General features: G+C 40.5%; 4 protein-coding genes across 4 annotated transcripts; all 4 read right to left on the bottom strand.

Moving 5' to 3' along the window:
* Nucleotides 1–1,541: 1,541 nt before the first annotated feature.
* Nucleotides 1,542–4,009, bottom strand: LOC128468180 (pulmonary surfactant-associated protein D-like). Its single transcript, XM_053449874.1, has 4 exons — nucleotides 3,811–4,009; nucleotides 3,494–3,610; nucleotides 3,299–3,373; nucleotides 1,542–2,376 (listed from the first exon to the last, which is right to left on the bottom strand). The coding sequence occupies exons 1-4, from the start codon at nucleotides 3,989–3,991 to the stop codon at nucleotides 1,997–1,999; spliced, it is 753 nt and encodes a 250-aa protein (XP_053305849.1). The 5' UTR covers nucleotides 3,992–4,009; the 3' UTR covers nucleotides 1,542–1,996.
* Nucleotides 1,542–19,532, bottom strand: LOC128468179 (pulmonary surfactant-associated protein D-like). The gene is made up of 6 exons (XM_053449873.1): nucleotides 19,495–19,532; nucleotides 19,211–19,410; nucleotides 18,894–19,010; nucleotides 18,713–18,787; nucleotides 17,237–17,760; nucleotides 1,542–1,824 (listed from the first exon to the last, which is right to left on the bottom strand). Exons 2-5 carry the CDS (start codon nucleotides 19,389–19,391, stop codon nucleotides 17,381–17,383), a joined length of 753 nt encoding a protein of 250 aa, XP_053305848.1. The 5' UTR covers nucleotides 19,392–19,410; nucleotides 19,495–19,532; the 3' UTR covers nucleotides 1,542–1,824; nucleotides 17,237–17,380.
* On the bottom strand, nucleotides 6,833–8,533 carry LOC128469282 (collectin-46-like). Its single transcript, XM_053451103.1, has 4 exons — nucleotides 8,353–8,533; nucleotides 8,069–8,185; nucleotides 7,749–7,823; nucleotides 6,833–7,221 (listed from the first exon to the last, which is right to left on the bottom strand). Exons 1-4 carry the CDS (start codon nucleotides 8,531–8,533, stop codon nucleotides 6,833–6,835), a joined length of 762 nt encoding a protein of 253 aa, XP_053307078.1.
* On the bottom strand, nucleotides 12,489–13,948 carry LOC128469281 (pulmonary surfactant-associated protein D-like). The gene is made up of 4 exons (XM_053451102.1): nucleotides 13,768–13,948; nucleotides 13,594–13,638; nucleotides 13,384–13,476; nucleotides 12,489–12,889 (listed from the first exon to the last, which is right to left on the bottom strand). The coding sequence occupies exons 1-4, from the start codon at nucleotides 13,946–13,948 to the stop codon at nucleotides 12,489–12,491; spliced, it is 720 nt and encodes a 239-aa protein (XP_053307077.1).
* Nucleotides 19,533–20,455: the final 923 nt, after the last annotated feature.

Here is a 20,455-nt window from a genome sequence, read left to right as displayed (position 1 = left end):
TTCACTAAGTGCGCCAATAAGCAGGTCCAATTTAATTTTCAGAAAAAAAAACACATACTTTTAAATTTTATACAAAATAGTTATAGTTCCTTCAAAGCAATTTATTAATAATAATTAATAAAATACTATCCTAAAACCATATATTATTTTAGCCTCAATATTTTTTCATTGTATGAAACTTTTTTTTATAATCATCTTCATCACCAAAATCACATTCAGAGTCACTCTATACTAATAATATGTCTAATTCTTCCTTAGCGACATCTAGTGGTCACTAGGAAATTAACAATTATCTTCACCTATAGATAACGACATTACGAAACTAATAGTTGGCATCACATCTTCTCAACATATAGATAATGACGTTACGAAACCAAAAGTTGGCCTCACATCTCCTGGGCCTATAGATAATGGCGTTACTAAACAAAGTTGGCATGGCATCTCTTCAATAATGATAGATAGTGACGTTACGACGTTTAGATCTTTGTGAGAAGATAAAACGTTAATGACCTGGTTGTTGATGATATTTGCACCATTAGAAAGCAGCCATATTCAAAAGATCTCACCAAATGAATACCTTATTATTATTATCTCTTGTGTTGTAGCCAATGGTTTGCCTAAAGGAACCGAATGTGGAGATCGTCTACCGGGAGGATATATATATACATGGTCTATTTTCCAAGGTAGAGGTGACTCCCCTTTACCAACTAATATCATAATGCGTTTAATAATCTTACTAGTCCTACAACAAACTTGGGGTCTGTTATCTACATATTTATTGCATGTGAATATGAAATGCAAACAGTTATTTTGTATTGTGGTGTTGATGCCTGACTACATCTGAACGGTACGTTTCCTGCATCCTGCTAACATTTCCCCAAAGTGTGTTTATTTTGTGTTTAATTTAATTTGCATTTCCTTTTCTTAATTCCAGTGAATGATTATCTCACAGTCTTCCTGGAGCCTGTTAGAATTTGCCTCCTGAGTTTTTACCCCAGTCTCAGGGTGAGTGGGCAGATTCTCACATAGAGCGAAGTCAACGTAAACCAACTGTCTCAATACCCCCCCCCCTTAGGTGTGAGGGTGATCATCTGGTGCTGTTATGGAGACATTTGGTTTATCTGGACGTTATGACAAAAGATTGTACTGATGTATTTCCAGTTACCGAACTCTTATTCCCCATGGTGTCCGACCTGTTTCCAAATCTTAAAACTAGATTAGTCCCGACAACCCAATTTTGGGTCATTCGGCAGACTTTCCGCTCTCCGGAGCGGTCTCTCAAAAACAGCACCCCTGACGCCATGTGGTGCTTCCTGGGTTCTGATATCATAGTAAAGGCAGAGACACACAGACCCCCTCCCCCCACATATATCCGGCGGCCGGTGCCGGGTCCCACCGAGAGGCCGGGGTCACCAGTCTTTTCTTTGCTGTCGGAACGTAGATAGTCACGCCATTGAGGGCAGGTAAGAACCATTGGGTCCATCGTGATGCTTTTCTGCTATAAAGATTGACAGATATATATTAAAAAAAAAAAATTAAAATAAAATGAAAACATAAAAGATTTTATTGAGGGAAACAAATTACAAGCCTGACAATTCATAAAACTCACAAATTTATCATTATAATAAACTGGAAATCAAGGATTTTTTCCCCAAAATATATTAAAACCTATAAGATATGCAATTATTTAAAATACAATTCTTTTTATAGATCTCTGTAAGGAAAACAATCATTTAGGGGAAAAACAATCTAAAACATGTAGGGTTTTGTTTGATACGAGTAGAATTCTACTTGATTATTTTTTTATAGTGAATACATTTTTTTCTCTCTAGAAACGTTATTTTGTATCTTCTACATTTCTTCTTTTTCTCCACTTTAATAATTAATGGCATTATTGTAAAAAAATTTTCGTGTCTACTTTGATGAAATTTTAGATTATTGAAATAATGTGAAATGAAATCAACCTGGGTCAAAAATGGTCAAGATTAAAAAAAATTCAGGAGAATTCACAGACGACGAGACGTTTTTCCTCACAATTTTGATCGTTCCAATTTCCGTTACCGTACATTTCCACGCAGTCTTCAGCCTGCTTATAGTCGTCGGGTTGATTGGCATCCCAGTTTGAGTAGCTAATCGGCTGTCCGTTAAGATAACGGTAACTTCCCTCAAACTGAATGTCGTTAACTCCGAGGAAAGGATCTTTCTTCTTCTCCAAAGAGATGGCCCTCACAGCATCATTCTCCGCGCTATTCTTTGGGGTAGCCAACTGGCCTCCAGCCTTGGAACACATTTGGATGGCTTCTCTATAAGTCGCTTCTACGTTGTTTGAAATGTACATTTTGTCCCCGCTGCTCGTCCCTTTGGCGAAAACCAGAGCTGGAATAATGAAAGTAAGCGTGAGTCACGTCTTATTTTATTTTAACAAAGGTCTTTAATGTTTTTTTTGCAGAATGTTGAGGTGCTAAGCTTCCAAAATCTATGAACTCCAAGACAAAGACCAGACCGTTGATTGTATACGTCATAGATGCATAACCATCATAGAATTATATTTAATTCTAATCTAAGATGACCAGATGTGCCCGTTATTAAGGTTTCTCTCTCCATTTTCCAAGAAGCTGCATCCTATTTCAACAAATGGATAATTCCTCAAGGTGCTCAGCCAGTGTTCTGGCTTGACCTTCTGATGCCTCACCCCAATCCAACCTCCACGTCTGCTCCTGCTGTTGTCCAGTTCCTAGTCCCCAACCTCTCTCCACTCTCTACCCTATCCATGACCCTCTGATACAAAAGCATTGTGTATTTTGACCTTCCTTATTGCCTGACCCCTGGTATTTTAGATTGTCTTCTGGTTGGGCCCTGGCCTGATCCCTGACCATATTGTTTGGATCTGCCTAAGCCGCCTGCCGAGAGACTCTGCCCTGCCACTTGACCAGAGCCACTTGACTCAGGATTCTCTATAACACAATGGTATTTAAGCACAATAATAGGGAAAATACTGCAGATGATACTACGGTCTGTAACAAGGTAGACATCTCCAAGGAACGAGTCAAATTATTTAAGTATATTAGAAGAACATTTGAGAGTGTGGCTGCCATAGTTTAATGTTGATAAATCTAAAGTTACGCACTTGGGAAAAGAATTTCAAAGGCAAAATGTAACTTTGGAGGGCCTGTTTTGACAACAGAAGAGAGGGACTGAGGTCAAATTTTATTTTTATGTTAAAAACCTAGAATCCCTCAGGGTTTCTCAAGTAATTGTAGCCAAGTAAATTGCATAATATATTTTCCAAACTACTAACCTTTCTTCTGAGCCTCTAAGGCAGATCTGAGTTGTTGTTCAATTGAGTTTACTTGATATCTGAGAGCTTCGAGAGCTGAATGAAGAGAAAAACACGATAATATTACACAATAATGTTAATAGAATGAATTAATATTATGATAAAAAGTAATACAAACTATCCGATGTATGCTTCTTTTACTGGTTATACACATACCTGATGCCGCACTGTCACCTCTGTCCCCCTTTGAACCTGGTGGTCCTTGCGGTCCTCTTTCCCCAGGCACCCCAGGAGGTCCTTGAGGTCCAGTTGGCCCTGTGATTCCTTGTGGCCCTTTAATAAAAATGAAAAATGGTTAGAACGTTTTTTAATCTTCTAAAATATTTATTACGTAATATGACACGTTGACGCTTCAGATGTCCAGGCACCTTCTTAGAACATTGACACCCTTCTCTCCTTCAGGATTCCAGTGGAGAATTCACACAAGATCTTGGCTGAGCTACCACCAAGGGTTTGTAACGGAGGTCACTTACCCTTATCTCCTTTATCACCCTTGGGTCCAACGTTACCATCTCTTCCTGGAAGACCATCTTTCCCAGGCAACCCACATGCGATAGTAAAGGATTCATTTTTGGTGTCTTGGCATATCTGGACACGGCTTTGGACGAGGTCCACACTCAAAGCCATGATGCAGAAGATATAAAGACTCTTCATTTTGTCCAATCTTTTAGACCTTTTTGTGAACATAGTGTTAGTGACCTGATCATTGATGGTCATTTTATGTTAAAAGGTTAGCAGTTGGATATGGAAGATCTTACCTCTTGTGATGTAGCCGATGAATTACCAGAAGGTAAAAGCCGAATGTGGAGATCGTCTACCAGGGAGGATATATATACATGAGGTGACTCCCCTTTACCAGATAATATCATAATGTTGTTATAAACTTTACTAGATTTATTTAAACAAAGGAGAATATGCCATCAAGGAATGTTAGCTACGTGAAAGTGAAAACCAAACAACATTTTGTGAAAATTACCTTTTCTTGCATTTCTTTATTTTTTTTATAACTTGCGAAATGGCTGAATTACTGGTCTTGGGATGAACTGGTCTTGAGATGGATGGACATATCCTCAGGGTCACACAGTCTAAAGCCAACTCCTTCATATTCTCCTCTGATTTAATGATATCTGAGCATCCCGATTGGTGCTTTCTTCCCTGCTTTATCACAGCTGGAATCCCTGCATCATCATACAACAGAGGTCCTGGGCAAACAAGTGGGTAACATGAACCTACACATGTTTGAGTGATGACCCTAACTCTCAGTGGTTCGGCGATGATATGTTTTCTTCATTTATACACCTATCTCTCACAAATCTTAATAAATGATTACATAGTTATACATTAGACTTATGCATTCTAATTCATACGAATTGCAAATTTACAGAATTTTGGTAAATTCAGTGATTCCTATGAAAACAATTCCAGATCCCCAAGAATCGGACGAAAACTAAGCAAAAAGTTCAGAATTTTCATGGGTCCACATTCATTCACACTCCCTCACACTCTCAGTTGGTGTAAGGGGAAAATGAAGGCGCTTGTGGTGACGTCCTCTCCCCTGACTGGAGGATTGGAAAGGACATCACCGCAGCGCTGCCATTTTGGCGGAAGTTGCCGGGTTATGTCCGCGGAGATGCTGACAGAGAAAGAAGATTAAGGATTGAAGGCAGAATAGAGAAGAAAGAAGAGAAGGGAAAAGATAAAAAATAGAAGATAAATGAAGATGCGGAAGAACAAATGGTCGACAGAAGAGGAAATGGTCGGGAGAGGAGGTATGGAAACACTTAGAGAGCCTGAGAGTGAAAGAGATTTTATTTCCAGTAAGAGTGAAATTTAAGAAGAATAGTGTGTAGGAATCTGCTGTGTCTTTAGGACCCACTGAATTCCACTCAACTCGTTTTTCTAGAGTGAATATTTTAACTTCTGTTTCATTATGGCCATTTTTCTTGTTTCTTTAACAAAAACCATTATTATCCACTTTAAGTCAATACATTTTATAAGTCATTTTAACTAATCCTTTTTCCACGTGAAATAACATAATGTTTTTATAAACGTTACTAGAAAATGTGAGATCGCTGAATGTTATCTACATGAAGATAAAACAAAAACAACTCCTTTGTCTCTCGATCTTTATATTTGACAACATTTTGTGAAAATTGCCTGTGTTTGCATTTTTTTTATAAAATTGCGGTGTAGGATTATCTTATAACTGGATAACTGGGGACTGTCTCAACGTCTCGAGTGAAATGGACAGATTTTCAGGGGTCTTAAACCACTCTTGGGATGAACAGCCTGATTTTCAACTTTTTTTGCACCAACCTCGAGGACTCGGGGTGAATGAGCAGATTACTCCAGTCTCAGGGTCTTGGGATGGATGGTCAGATTCTCAGGGTCTCACAGTCTGGACCCAATTCCTTCATATTCTCCTTTGATTTAATGATATCTGAGCATCCTGATTGGTGCTTTTCTCTCGGTAATGAACGGCCTGATTCTTAGGTGTTTTTGCACCAATATCAACGACTTGTGGTGAATGTGGTTAGAACATTATGTAATCTTCTAAAGGACTTAAGTAATATGACGCGTTGACACTTCAGATGTCCGGGCACCTTCTTAGAACATTGACACCCTTCTCTCCTTCAGGATTCAAGTGGAGAACGCACACAAGATCTTGGCTGACCTACCACCAAGGGTTTATAACCTAGGTCACTTACCTTGATCTCCTTTATCACCCTTGGGTGCAACGTTACCATCTCTTCCTGGTAGACCGTCTTTCTGTCTACCAGGAACCGGATCCTCCTCTCCGGCAGCCGGTGGAGGCCTGTGCGATGCGCGCAGGCAACCTCCACTGCTGCCGGGGCTTCTATGAAGGAGCTCTGGCATCACATGACCTTCCGGTGCTCATTCATAGAAGCCCCGGCGGAAGTGCCGGCAGCAGCAGCGGAGGTTGTCTGTGCGCATCACCGTCTGCCCCCACTAGACACCAAGGAATCTGAAGCACAGGGAGAAGTCTAGGGAAGCGCTGGTAAGTCGGGGAAGGGTAAGAGTGGCATATGGGGGGGTTAAAAGGAATATCAGGGAGGCAGACTGGTATATAGGGGTTAAAAGGAATATCTGGGGGAGCAGCGTGGCATAACTGGGGGGCAGGTTGGCAAATAAAAGGAAATAAAAACAAAAAATGCATTTTCTGAATCATAGTTTTTATTAAATATGAAAAAATTGTTTACATGTGAAATACTATTTACTCGTAAAACTTTTCTCCTATAGGGTCGTCTTATATTCAGGCTTTTTCTTTTTTCCTAAATTAATACTCAAAATTTGGGGGGTCGTCTTATACATTATTTTAATTTTTTTCCCCCATAGCAGCCGTGTGAATAAATAAAATGACAGCATTTCCATACGAGTTTATATTTTTATTTGTAGACATTCTTTTTTAATCATAATTTAGATTGTCGCCGTTATCTGTATAATCAATCAACGTGGATGAATAACTGTAAGGATTTAAAACTGAGAGAATTCGCAAACGACGGGACGTCTTTCATCACATTTCCTATCATTCCACGCTCCGTTTTCGTACATTTCCACGCAGTCCTCGATCTCGAGGTAATTGTTGGGCTCTCCGTCTCCCCAGTTTGAGTAGCCAATCACCTGTCCATTGAGATAACGAAAAGTTCCTTGTGACTGAATGTCGTTGATTCCGAGGAAAGGCTTTACCTTATTCTTCTGCAAAGCGAGGGCCAACACGGCGTCATTCTCCGCTCTATTCCTCGGGGAAGCCAACTGGCCTCCAGCCCTGGAGCAGATTTGGACGGCTTCTCCATAAGTCCCTTCTAAGTCGTTTGTAACGTAGATTTTGTTTCCGCTGCTTGTCCCCTCAGCGAAAACCAGAGCTGGAATAAAAAATTAAGAGTGAGTCATGTCCAATTTTACTTAAAAAGAGACAGTGGTCTTGGTGGTAACCTTCATAGACCAAGACCAGACAGTTAAAAATCCATACCACAGATACGTAAACATAGACCTCAATTAATGATCCAGTCTAGGTTGACCAGATGGACCTGTTACTAGGATTTCTCTGCCCAGTTTCTATTTGTCTCTAAGAATGGTCCCTCAAAACCTCAAGTCTAAATTCAACCCGTTGGGTTTAATATTATGTCCTTGCAAAGCAAAACCCAGGACAGATCGTTGCTGTGACCCAGGCAGATCAGTAACAGCCAACAGGAGATATTGTCCATGGCATTGTCCAGATGTCATGGTATGCTGAAGGGCACACACCAAGACATTTTTAAGAATGCTTCTCTTCCAACTTTGTGTTGACAGTTTGGGGAAGACCCTTTTCTACTCCAGCATGAGTCCTCCGTGGCTTCTCAATAAACTCAAATCAATCACATAATATATTTTCCAAACATGTACTACCTACCTTTCTTCTGAGCTTCTACTGCAGATCTAAGTTGTTGTTCCATTGAGTTTACGCGACTTTTGAAAGCTTCGAGAGCTGAATGAACATATAATCATGATAATATTACTCCATCATACTTAATTGCTTACATGCTTTCTATATCTTTGAAATCTATGTAATTGTGCCCTAATGCAAAGGATTATCGTAACGTCCATCTCTTGAACAATAGATGTAAAGAGATATTTTACAGATAAAGGAGATTTTAGTTAAAAAGGATACATGAAATGAGAAAAAAGCAATACATTGACCCAATGTATTTCTCTAAGCCAGGTTATCCATACCTGATGCCCCACTGTCACCTCTGTCCCCCTTTGGACCTGGTGGTCCTTGCTCTCCTTTTGCCCCAGGCACCCCAGGAGGTCCTTGAGGTCCACTTGGACCTGTTATTCCCTGTGGACCTTCAATGAAATTGAAAAATGTTCAGAAGTTACCCAAGTATAATATACATTTATCTACTTATCTTCTGAGAACAATGACCCCCTGCTCTCCTTCAGGATTCCAGTGGAGAACACACACAAGATCTTGGATGACCTACCACCAAGGGTTTGTAAAGTAGGTCACTTACCTTGATCTCCTTTATCACCCTTGGGTCCAACGTTACCATCTTTTCCCGGAAGACCGTCTTTCCCAGGCGACCCGCATGTAACAGTACAGGAGTTTTTATCGGCGTCTTGGCATATCTGGACAATGCCTCGGACGAGGTCCACACTCAAAGCCATGATGCAGAAGATATGAAGACTCTTCATTTTGACCAAGTTCTTTTTGAGAAGGCAAAATGTTAATGACCTGATTATTTGTACCATTAGGAAGCAGCCACATTCGAAAGCTCTCACCAAATGAATATCTTCTCTTACCTCTTGTGTTGTAGCCAATGGTTTACCTGAAGGTAACTGTGAAGATGTGAAGATTGTCTCCCGGGGAGGATAGATATATACCTGGTCTCTTTTCCGAGGTAGAGGTGACTCACCTTTACCAAATAATATCATACTGTGTTTAATAATCTTACTATTTACTAATAATCTTACTTAGGGTCTGTTATCTACATATTTATTGCATGTGAATATGAAATGCAAACAGTTATTTTGTATTGTGGTGTTGATGCCTGACTACATCTGAACTGTACGTTTCCTGCATTTAGCAAACATTTCTCCAAAGTGTATTTATTTTGCTGTTTAATTGAATTTATAATTTCTTTTTTTAATTCCAGTGAATAATGAATTATCTTACAATCTTTCTGTGGGTGAATTACATAGAATTTGATGGCAGATAAAACTCTAGTCCTCCTCACTGGACTGGCTTCTAGACTTATGCAATCAGATTCGTACAAATTGCAAATTTACAGAACTTTGGCAAATTCTAGGAACCCATCGAAGTCACATGAATGCATGTCACATGACTCTGCTCACTTCCTTCTACCCCTGGGGGCGGGACAAGAGAATTTGGTCGCACAGCAGGGCCCCTGCACAAGTCTGCGAGTGAAAGAGCTGCAGTTCAGGTAAGGGGGTGGGGGAGGGTTATGAGCAAGTATGCGTGATTAAGGGAATGAATGAGTATATGAATGAGCGAATGAATGTTTGTGAATGAGTGTGTGTGTGATAGCATGGATGTGTAAGTGTGTGTGTGAGGTGGATAGCGTGGCATAGGGAGCCTGTAGTCACACTCCTATCATGCCCAGGTTCTAGCATGTACTGGCTGTCTAGGCATGATAGTTGATTTTTTTGTCCAATTTTGGTGTGTTAATGTATGAAAGATCTCATCAAATGAGTATCTTATTATTATTATTATTATTATTATTATTATTATTATTATTATTATCTCTTGTGTTGTAGCCAATGGTTCGCCTAAAGGAACCGAATGTGGAGATCGTCTACCGGGAGGATATATATACATGGTCTATTTTCCAAGGTAGAGGTGACTCCCCTTTACCAACTAATATCATAATGCGTTTAATAATAGTCTGTTATCTACATATTTATTGCATGTGAATATGAAATGCAAACAGTTATTTTGTATTGTGGTGTTGATGCCTGACTACATCTGAACTGAACGTTTCCTGCATTCAGCTAACATTTCCCCAAAGTGTATTTATTTTGAGTTTAATTTAATTTGCATTTCCTTTTCTTAATTCCAGTGAACGATTATCTTACAGTCTTCCTGGAGCCTGTTAGAATTTGCCTCCTGAGTTTTTACCCCAGTCTTAGGGTGAGTGGGCAGATTCTCACATAGAGCCAAGTCAACGTAAACCAACTGTCTCAATACCCCCCCCCCAGGTGTGAGGGTGATCGTCTGGTGCTGTTATGGAGACATTTGGTTTATCTGGACGTTGTGCCAAAAGATTGTACTGATGTATTTCCAGTTACCGAACTCTTATTCCCCATTGTGTCCGACCTGTTTCCAAATCTTAAAACTAGATTAGTCCCGACAACCCAATTTTGGGTCTTTCGCCAGACTTTTCGCACTCCGGAGCGGTCTCTCAAAACAGCACCCCTGACGCCATGTGGTGCTTCCTGGGTTCTGATATCATAGTAAAGGCAGAGACACACACAGGCCCCCTCCCCCCACATATATCCGGCGGCGGGTGCCGGGCCCCACCGAGAGGCCGGGGTCACCAGTCTTTTCTTTGCTGTCGGAACGTAGATAGTCACGCCATTGAGGGCAGGTAAGAACCATTCGGTCCATCGTGATGCTTTTCTGCTATAAAGATTGACAGATATATATTAAAATATATTTTGACCAATCGTTTAAACCGTTTTGTGAACATAGTGTTAGTGACCTGATCATTGATGGTCATTTTACTTTAAAAGGTTAGCAGTTGGATATGGAAGATCTTACCTCTTGTGATGTAACCGATGAATTACCAGAAGGTAAAAGCTGAATGTGGAGATCGTCTACCGAGGAGGATATATATACATGGTCTATCTTCCAAGGCAGAGGTGACCCCCCTTTACCAGATATTATCATAATGTTGTTATAAACATTACTAGATTTAGTTAAACAAAGGAGAATATGCCATCAAGGAATGTTATCTTCGTGAAGATGAAACAAAAACAACTCCTTTGTGTCTCGATGGTGGTATCTGACAACAGTTTGTGAAAATTACCTTTGCTTGCATTTCTTTCTTTTTTTTAAATTGCGGTGTAGGATTATGTTACAAAGTTTCTGTTCCCAGGAAGTGGCTGAATTACTGAGTTTGCTCCTCAGGTTTTAAAGCCGCGTCTCAAGGGGTCTTAAACCTGTCTTGGGATGAACGGGCTGATTGTAATGGGGTTTTTTTTTGCACCAACCTCGAGGATTACCCCAGTCTCAGGGTTTTGGGATGGATGGATGGACATATCCTCACGGTCACACAGTCTAAAGCCAACTCCTTCATATTCTCCTCTGATTTAATGATATCTGCTCCCTGCTTTATCACAGCTGGAATCCCTGCATCATCATACAACAGAGGTCCTGGGCAAATAGGTGAATAACATGAACCGACACATCTTTGAGTGATGACCCTAACTCTCGGTGGTTTGGTGATGATATGTTTTCTTCATTTATACACCTATCTCTCACACATCTTAATAAATGATTAAATAGGTATCCATTAGACTTATCCATTCTAATTCATACAAATTGCAAATATTCTACCTGACAATTATCTGGTCTGACTTTCACCTGAACTTACCTGATTAGCAGGCCTATATCTGGATACTGCCCTGTTTGCTAGAGACCTTTGCATTAAAATTAGATTATGATGCCCTTACAGTCGTGCTGTGAGTCTGGCTCCTGAAATCCTGTGATTTAACCTGCACTCACCCGAGTAAAGAAGTGGAAGTCCAGGTTTAAATAGGGAGAGGAGGAGGCGTGTCCTGCATGAAGAGGTCACCCGAGGTTATAAGGGCATGTTATTAAGTTTTGACCACACGGTGGCAACTGTTTGCCGCGTGGTCGGCCATGCGGTGAAGACGCCGACTGGGTAGCGGTGGTACTCGCTGCCCGGGAAGCCGCCCGAGGGGGAAGCGTCGCGGGAGCAGCCATGGAGCGGGACTGGAGGTAAGTGCTTACAGTGTTGCTTGAAGATATTTTGCGTAGAGCTTCTACCTGGGGGTGGTAAGTGACCACCAGCGGCACACGGGTTCCAGTACGATGTTCTTTGTACGTTAGTCATTTTTTTCTGGGAATGTTGGTGGCCTTCTGTATCTGGCTGTCAATTATCCTGACCTTGTAGCCCTGGTTCATAAAGTCTCCCCTCAGAACAGACGCGGCTGGCTGGATATGATAGAGTTTTTTGCATGTTTGGGGTGGAAGCTGTTGGTTTTAAGGTAAGTCGGTCTGTCTGTTGGTTTGCGATACAGGGATGTGTGGATGGAATTGGATGGAAGTTTATTTCTGTGGGCGAGTGGCTGATTGTGAGGTTGATGGTGGGGTGGAATGTGTTGTAGTTCTCATGGAAGGTGAGAAGTTCCTCTTTGCTGGCGGTCCAGATGATTAAAATATCATACACCAGGGGTTATATTTATCATTATAATACACTGGAATTCAAGGATTTTTTTCTCAAATATTTTAAAATATTTGCATGTATATTATATGTAGGGATTAGCCTTTTGTTTTATACGAGTAGAATTCTACTCGATTCTTTTTTATATTAATTACTTTTTTCCACCAAAAAACTCTTTTTATTATATTTTTATTAAACATTTTTATTGATATGATATAAAATCAACGCGGATCCAAAACTGTCGAGATGAAAAATTCACAAATGACGAGACGCTTATCCTCGCAGTTCTTAGCTTTCCATTTCCCGGTTTCGAACATTTCCACGCAGTCTTCGACCCCTGACGCGTTGCTGGGTTCACGGAGAAACCAGTTTTGGTAGCCAATGGCTTTTCCGTTTATATACTGGAAACTTCCTTCCGACTGGATGTCGTCGATTCCGAGGAAAGGACGTTTCTTCTTCTCCAAAGCGAGGGCCAACACGGCGTCATTCTCCGCGCTATTCTGTGGGGAAGCCAACTGGCCTCCAGCACTAGAACAGATTTGGATGGCTTCTCTATAAGTCACTTCTGAGTTGTTTGAAATGTAGACTTTGTCCCCGCTGCTCCTGCTGCTAAAAAACAGGGCTGGAATAATGAAAGTAAGCGTGAGTCGCGTCTTATTTTATTTAAAAATATACAGTGGGTTACTAATTTTGGACTTTATGTCAACTGGAAAAATAGAAATCTTGAAAAATAAATTATTAACTCATAAATAAATGAAATAAGTTAAAATAAATAACATTTACTGAACAGATATGGTACAGCATAACTCCTATCACTGTATACTGAACCAGACATTGACGGTAGTGCAGCATAACTCCTCTCATTATACACTAAGACAGACATTGACGTGGTAGGCCTCTGCCCCTAAAACAGCCTGTGCCACCACTGCCCATTTAGTAGCCTGCCTGTGCCACCCCTGCAGGCAAGGTGGTTGTGCCACTTTACAGATCTCTGGTCAGACAGGCAGACTAAATGGGCTTAATATTTATCTGAGGTCAAATTCTATGTTTCTATGTTAAAAACCTAGAATCCTTCAGGTTCTCAGTAAATGGTATATTTTACAAGCATTTACCAACCTTTCTTCTGCACTTCTACTGCAGTTTTCAATGTTCTGAGTTCTTGTTCATTTGCGTTTACTTGAGCTTTGAGAGCTTCGAGAGCTTCGAGAGCTGAATGAAGAGATAATCACGATAATATTAATATTACTTTACAATTTCATAAGAATAATTAAAAAAAAGTAATAAAAATGATCCGACGAATGCTTGTTTTACTGAATATACACATACCTGATGCCCCACTGTCACCTGTGTCCCCCTTTGGACCTGGTGGTCCTTAAAAAAAATTAAAAATGGTTAGAACGTTATTTAATCTTCTAAAGGACTTATTAAGTAATATAACAGTGGAGAACGCACACAAGATCTTGGCTGACCTACCAAGGGTTTGTAAAGTAGGTCACTTACCTTGATCTCCTTTATCACCCTTGGGTCCAACGTTACCATCTCTTCCTGGTAGACCGTCTTTCCCAGGCGACCCGCATTCAATAGTAAAGGTTTCGTCATCGGCTTCTTGGCATATCTGGACACTGCTTCGGACGAGGTCCACACTCAAAGCCATGATGCAGAAGATATGAAGACTCTTCATTTTGGCCAAGTTTAACACCTTTTTGTGAACATAGTGTTAGTGACCTGATCATTGATGGTCATTTTATGTTAAAAGTTAGCAGTTGGATATGGAAGATCTTACCTCTTGTATGAAGGTAAAAGCTGAATGTGGAGATCGTCTACTGAGGGGAATATATATACATGAGGTGACTCCCCTTTACCAGATAATATCATAATGTTATTATAACTAGATTTAGATAAACAAAGGAGAATGTGGCATCAAGGAATGTTATCTATGTGAGAGTGAAACACAATCAACTCCTTTATCTCTCGATGTTGATATCTGAGAACATTTTGAGAAAATTGTCTGCGTTTGCATTCCTTTTGCAGGAAATGGCTGAAAAACTGGAAACTGTTATAATTTGCCCCTCAGTCTTAGGTTTTGAACCCCGTCTCAATGGAAATGGACAGATTTTCAGGGGTTTAAAATAGTCTTGGGATGAACGGGTGGATTCTCAGTCTTTTTTTGCGCTAACCTCAAGGACTCGGAGTCATTGGGCAGATTACCCCAGTCTAGGGGTCTTAAGGCGAATGGGCAGATTCTCACATTTTTTTACCCCAGTTTCAGTATCTCGGGTTAATGGGAAGATCCTAAGGGTTTTTACCCCAGTCTCGGGGTCTTGGGGTGGATGGACAGATTCTCAGGGTCACACAGTCTGGATCCGACTCCTTCATAATCTCCTCTGATTTAATGATATCTGAGCATCCCAATTGGTTCTTTCCCCCCTGATTTTTCACAGCTGGAATCCCTGTGTTATCATACAATGAAGGTCCTGGGCAAATAGGTGGGTAACATGAACCTACTCATGTTTGAGCGATGACCCTAACTCTAGGTAGTTCGGTGATAATTTTGTTTTTTTCATTTATACACCTATCTCTCACAAATCTTAATAAATGATTAATTAGGTATATATTAGACTTGCGTATTTCGATTCATATGCCCCGGAAAACAAGTCCAGATACCCCACGAATCGGACAAAAACGAAGTCTGACATCCATTGGTCCACATTCATTCACCTTCTCTCACACTCTCAGTTCACGTGAGGAAAAAACGTGAAGAAGACGCTTGCAGTGACGTCCTCTCCCCTGATTGGTGGATCGGAGAGGATGTCACTGCAGCGCTGCCATTTTGGTGGAAGTTTCCGGGTTATGTCTGTGGAGATGCTGACAAAGAATGAAGATTAAGGTTTGAAGATAGAATAGAAAAGAGAGAAGGTAGAAGATACAAAATAGAAGATGACGAAGATGCGTAAGAGGAAGTGGTCGACGGAAGCGGAAGTGATTGGCAGAGAAGGTAGGGAAACACTTAGAGAGAGCGAACTGAAAAAATATATCCGAACCATTTTTGGTCCGTTTGCACATGTCAATTATATATTCTAGGGGAAATTTTCCTAAAAATACTGTACTTTAATGGAGAAAAAAAAATAAAAAAATACATCATTGATAAACCCTGTGTCATCTTTGGTGTCAAAAGACCAATTTCAGATTTTTTTCCAGTAAGAGTGAAATTTGAGAAAAATAGATTGTAGGAATCTGCTGTGTCTTTAAGACCCACTGAATTCCACTAAACTCGTTTTTCTAGAGTGAATATTTTAACTTCTGTTTCATTATGGTCACTTTTCTTGTTTCTTTAACAAAAAACCATTATTATCCTCTTTAAGTCAATACATTTTAAGTCATTTTAAGTGATCCTTTTTCCACGTTGTGAAATAACATAATGTTTTTATAAACGTTACCAGAACGTACGAGATCGCTGAAGGTTATCTACATGAAGATAAAACAAAAACAACTCCTTTGTCTCTCGATCTTGAGATCTGACAGCTTTTTGTGAAAATTGCCTGCGTTTGCATTTTGAAAAAAAAAATTCTGGTGTAGGATTATCTTACAAACTTTCTGTTTCGAGGAAATGGCTGAATAACTGGGGGCTGTTGGAGTTTGCCCCTCAGTCTTAGGTTTTTTAGCCCCCGTCTCAAGGTCTCGAGTGAAATGGACAGATTTTCAGGGGTCTTAAACCAGTCTCGGGATGAACAGCCTGATTTTCAACTTTTTTGCACCAACCTCGAGGACTCGGGGTGAATGGGCAGATTACCCCAGTCTCAATTCCTTCATATTCTCCTCTGATTTAATGATATCTGAGCATTCCGATCGGTGCTTTTCTCTCTGCTTTATCACAGCTGGAACCCCAGTCTCGGGATGAACGGCCTGATTCTCAGGTGTTTTTGCACCAATATCAATGATTTGTGGTGAATGGGCAGATTCTGAGTGTTCTTACCCCAGGCTCAGTGTCTTGAGGTGAATGGGCAGATTCTCACGTGGCGCGATGTCAAGGTAAACCAAATGTCTCAATAACTACCCTAGGTATGAGGGTGATTGTCTGGTGCTGTTATGGAGACTTTGGGTTTTCCTTTTAAATTCCATAAATTGTGATGCTAAGATGCTGGGCGAGCTGTTTATATAACATTCACAAAACACCTCAGATGCCAGCACACCAATCAGAGGGCAGGGACTGCCCAGCAACAGGCCTGGTGTCCCCTAATTGACCCCTTTGCCCTCATCTGGTGCTTTTATGGAGACATTGGGTTTATCTGGATGTTGTGCCAAAATATTTTACTGATGTATTTCCAGTTATCAAACTCTTATTCACAATGGTGTCCGACCTGTTTCCAAATCTTAAAACTAGTCTTTCGCCAGACTTTTCGCACTCCACAGCGGTCTCTCAAAACAGCACCCCCATGTGGTGCTTTGTGGGTTCTGATATCATAGTAAAGGCAGAGACACACAGGCCCCCTCCCCCCACATATATCCGGCGGCCGGTGCCGGGCCCCACCGAGAGGCCGGGGTCACCAGTCTTTTCTTTGCTGTCGGAACGTAGATAGTCACGCCACTAAGGGCAGGTAAGAACCATTTGGTCCATCGTCATGCTTTTCTGCTATAAAGATTGACAGATATATATTAAAAAATATTAAAATAAAATGAAAATATAAAAGATTTTATTGCGGGAAACAAATTACAAGCCTGACAATTCATAAAACTCACAAATCATTATAATACACTGGAAATCAAGGATTCCCCCCCCCCCAAATATACTAAAACCTGTAAGATATGCAATAATTACAATAAAATACAATTCTTTTTATAGGTCTCTGTAAGGAAAATAATTTAGGGAAAAACAACCTAAAACATGTAGGGTTAGCCTTTAGTTTTATCCGATTAGAATTCTACTTGATTATTTTGTTTATAGTGAATACATTTTTTTCTCTCTAGAAACGTTATCTTGTATCTTCTACAATTCTTCTTTTTCTCCACTTTAATAATTAATGGCATTATTGTCTACTTTGATGATATTTTAGATTATTGATATAATATGAAATGAAATCAACGTGGGTCAAAAATTGTAAAGATTAAAAAAAATTCAGGAGAATTCACAAATGACGGGTTTTCTTTCCTGACACCATATATCGCCCCATTTTCCATTAACGAACATTTCCGCGCAGTCTTCGGCCTGGCGATAGTCGTTGGGTTCACCGGATAACCAGTTTGAGTAGCCAATCGTCTGTCCATTCAGATAACGGAAACTTCCCTCAAAGTCAATGTCGTTAATTCCGAGGAAATAACGTTTGTTCTTCTCCACAGCGATTGTCCTCACAGCGTCATTCTCCGCGCTATTCTTCGGGGTAGCCAACTGGCCTCCAGCCTTGGAACACATTTGGACGGCTTCTCCATAAGTCACTTCTACGTCGCTTGAGATGTACATTTTGTCCCCGCTGCTCGTCCCTTTGTTGAAAACCAGAGCTGGAATAATGAAAGTAAGCGTGAGTCGTGTCTTATTTTATTTTAACAGAGGTCTTTAATGTTTTTTTTGCAGAATGTTGAGGTGCTAAGCTTCCAAAATCTATGAACTCCAAGACAAAGACCAGACCGTTGATAGTATACGTCATAGATGCATAACCATCATATAATTATATTTAATTCTAATCTAAGATGACCGGATTTGCCCGTTATTAAGGTTTCTTTCTCCAGTTTCCTAAAAAGCTGCATCCTATTTCAACAAATGGATAATTCCTCAAGGTGCTCAGCCATTGTTCTGGCTTGACCTTCTGATGCCTCACCCCAATCCAACCTCCACGTCTGCTCCTGCTGTTGTCCAGTTCCTAGTCCCCAACCTCTCTCCACTCTCTACCCTATCCATGACCCTCTGATACAAAAGCATCGTGTATTTTGACCTTCCTTATTGCCTGACCCCTGGTATTTTAGATTGTCTTCTGGTTGGACCCTGGCCTGATCCCTGACCATATTGTTTGGATCTGCCTAAGCCGCCTGCCGAGAGACTCTGCCCTGCCACTTGACCAGAACCACTTGACGCAGGATTTTCTATAACACAATGGTATTTAAGCACAATAATAGGGAAAATATTGTAAAAGGTCTTAAAGGTAAGATGATACTGCAGATGAAACTACGGTCTGTAACAAGGTAGACATCTCCAAGGAACGAGTCAAATTATTTAAGTATATTAGAAGAACATTTGAGAGTGTGGCTGCCATAGTTTAATGTTGATAAATCTAAAGTTACGCACTTGGGAAAAGAATTTCAAAGGCAAAATGTAACTTTGGAGGGCCTGTTTTGACAACAGAAGAGAGGGACTGAGGTCAAATTTTATTTTTATGTTAAAAACCTAGAATCCCTCAGGGTTTCTCAAGTAATTGTAGCCAAGTAAATTGCATAATATATTTTCCAAACTACTAACCTTTCTTCTGAGCCTCTAAGGCAGATCTGAGTTGTTGTTCAATTGAGTTTACTTGATATCTGAGAGCTTCGAGAGCTGAATGAAGAGATAATCACGATAATATTACACGATAATGTCAATAGAATGAATTAATATTAACAAACTATCCGATGTATGCTTCTTGTACTGGTTATACACATACCTGATGCCGCACTGTCACCTCTGTCCCCCTTTGAACCTGGTGGTCCTTGTGGTCCTCTTTCCCCAGGCACCCCAGGAGGTCCTTGAGGTCCAGTTGGACCTGTGATTCCTTGTGGCCCTTTAATAAAAATTAAAAATGGTTAGAATGTTATTTAATCTTCTAAAATATTTATTAAGTAATATGACGCGTTGACACTTCAGATGTCCAGGCACCATCTTAGAACATTGACACCCTTCTCTCCTTCAGGATTCCGGTGGAGAACGCACACAAGTTCTTGGCTGACCTACCACCAAGGGTTTGTAAAGTAGGTCACTTACCTTGATCTCCTTTATCACCCTTGGGTCCAACGTTACCATCTCTTCCTGGAAGACCATCTTTCCCAGGGAACCCGCATGCAATAGTAAAGGATTCATTTTTGGCGTCTTGGCATATCTGAACACGGCTTTGGACGAGGTCCACACTCAAAGCCATGATGCAGAAGATATAAAGACTCTTCATTTTGTCCAATCTTTTAGACCTTTTTGTGAACATAGTGTTAGTGACCTGATCATTGATGGTCATTTTATGTTAAAAGTAAGCAGTTGGATATAGAAAATCTTACCTCTTGTGATGTAACCGATGAATTACCAGAAGGTAAAAGCCGAATGTGGAGATCGTCTACCGAGGAGGATATATATACATGAGGTGACTCCCCTTTACCAGATAATATCATAATGTTATTATAACTAGATTTAGATAAACAAAGGAGAATGTGGCATCAAGGAATGTTATCTTCGTGAAGATGAAACAAAAACAACTCCTTTGTCTCTCGATGGTGGTATCTGACAACATTTTGTGAAAATTAGCTTTGCTTGCATTTCTTTCTTTTTTTTAAATTGCGGTGTAGGATTATTTTACAAAGTTTCTGTTCCCAGGAAGTGGCTGAATTACTGAGTTTGCTCCTCAGGTTTTAAAGCCCCGTCTCAAGGAAAATGGACATAGTTTCAGGGGTCTTAAACCTGTCTTGGGATGAACGGGCTGATTTTCACAGGGTTTTTTTTGCACCAACCTCGAGGATTACCCCAGTCTCAGGGTCTTGGGATGGATGGATGGACATATCCTCAGGGTCACGCAGTCTAAAGCCAACTCCTTCATATTCTCCTCTGATTTAATAATATCTGAGCATCCTGATTGGTGCTTTTCTCTCTGCTATATCACAGCTGGAATCCCAGTCTCGGGATGAACGGCCTGATTCTCAGGTGTTTTTGCACCAATATCAACGACTTGTGGTGAATGGGCAGATTCTGAGTGTTCTTACCCCAAGCGGAGGAGAGAAGAGAGAGTGGGAATGGAGAGAGACATCTAAATACATAAAAGGATTTAACAAAGTACAAGAGCGAAGTTTGTTTCAAAGGAGGATACATTTCATAAGACGTAGATGTCTAGAAGGCCAGAAGCTTTGATGGAATGTAAGGAAGATTTACTTTACTGAGATGATGGTAGTAGGGAACAGCCTCCCAGCAGAAGCAGTAGATGATAATACAGTGAGGAAATTTAAACATGGACGGGATTGGCATAAAACT

This window comes from Spea bombifrons, chromosome 11, assembly GCF_027358695.1.
Source record: "Spea bombifrons isolate aSpeBom1 chromosome 11, aSpeBom1.2.pri, whole genome shotgun sequence".
Lineage (NCBI taxonomy): Eukaryota > Metazoa > Chordata > Amphibia > Anura > Pelobatidae > Spea > Spea bombifrons.
This window is presented reverse-complemented; position numbering and strand designations above follow the sequence as displayed.

Bases quoted from the DNA above. Each gene is read 5' to 3' on its own strand.
- LOC128468180 (XM_053449874.1), bottom strand. From the start codon at position 3,991: ATGAAGAGTCTTTATATCTTCTGCATCATGGCTTTGAGTGTGGACCTC. The intron at 3,374-3,493 runs GTATGTGTATAA...CTCTTCATTCAG, and splicing joins AGGTGACAGTGCGGCATCAG to CTCTCGAAGCTCTCAGATAT. The intron at 2,377-3,298 runs GTTAGTAGTTTG...TCATTATTCCAG, and splicing joins CTTAGAGGCTCAGAAGAAAG to CTCTGGTTTTCGCCAAAGGG.
- LOC128469282 (XM_053451103.1), bottom strand. From the start codon at position 8,533: ATGAAGAGTCTTCATATCTTCTGCATCATGGCTTTGAGTGTGGACCTC. The intron at 8,186-8,352 runs GTAAGTGACCTA...ATTTCATTGAAG, and splicing joins GGGTGATAAAGGAGATCAAG to GTCCACAGGGAATAACAGGT. The intron at 7,824-8,068 runs GTATGGATAACC...ATGTTCATTCAG, and splicing joins AGGTGACAGTGGGGCATCAG to CTCTCGAAGCTTTCAAAAGT.
- LOC128469281 (XM_053451102.1), bottom strand. From the start codon at position 13,948: ATGAAGAGTCTTCATATCTTCTGCATCATGGCTTTGAGTGTGGACCTC. The intron at 13,639-13,767 runs GTAAGTGACCTA...ATTTTTTTTAAG, and splicing joins GGGTGATAAAGGAGATCAAG to GACCACCAGGTCCAAAGGGG. The intron at 13,477-13,593 runs GTATGTGTATAT...CTCTTCATTCAG, and splicing joins AGGTGACAGTGGGGCATCAG to CTCTCGAAGCTCTCGAAGCT.
- LOC128468179 (XM_053449873.1), bottom strand. From the start codon at position 19,391: ATGAAGAGTCTTTATATCTTCTGCATCATGGCTTTGAGTGTGGACCTC. The intron at 18,788-18,893 runs GTATGTGTATAA...CTCTTCATTCAG, and splicing joins AGGTGACAGTGCGGCATCAG to CTCTCGAAGCTCTCAGATAT. The intron at 17,761-18,712 runs GTTAGTAGTTTG...TCATTATTCCAG, and splicing joins CTTAGAGGCTCAGAAGAAAG to CTCTGGTTTTCAACAAAGGG.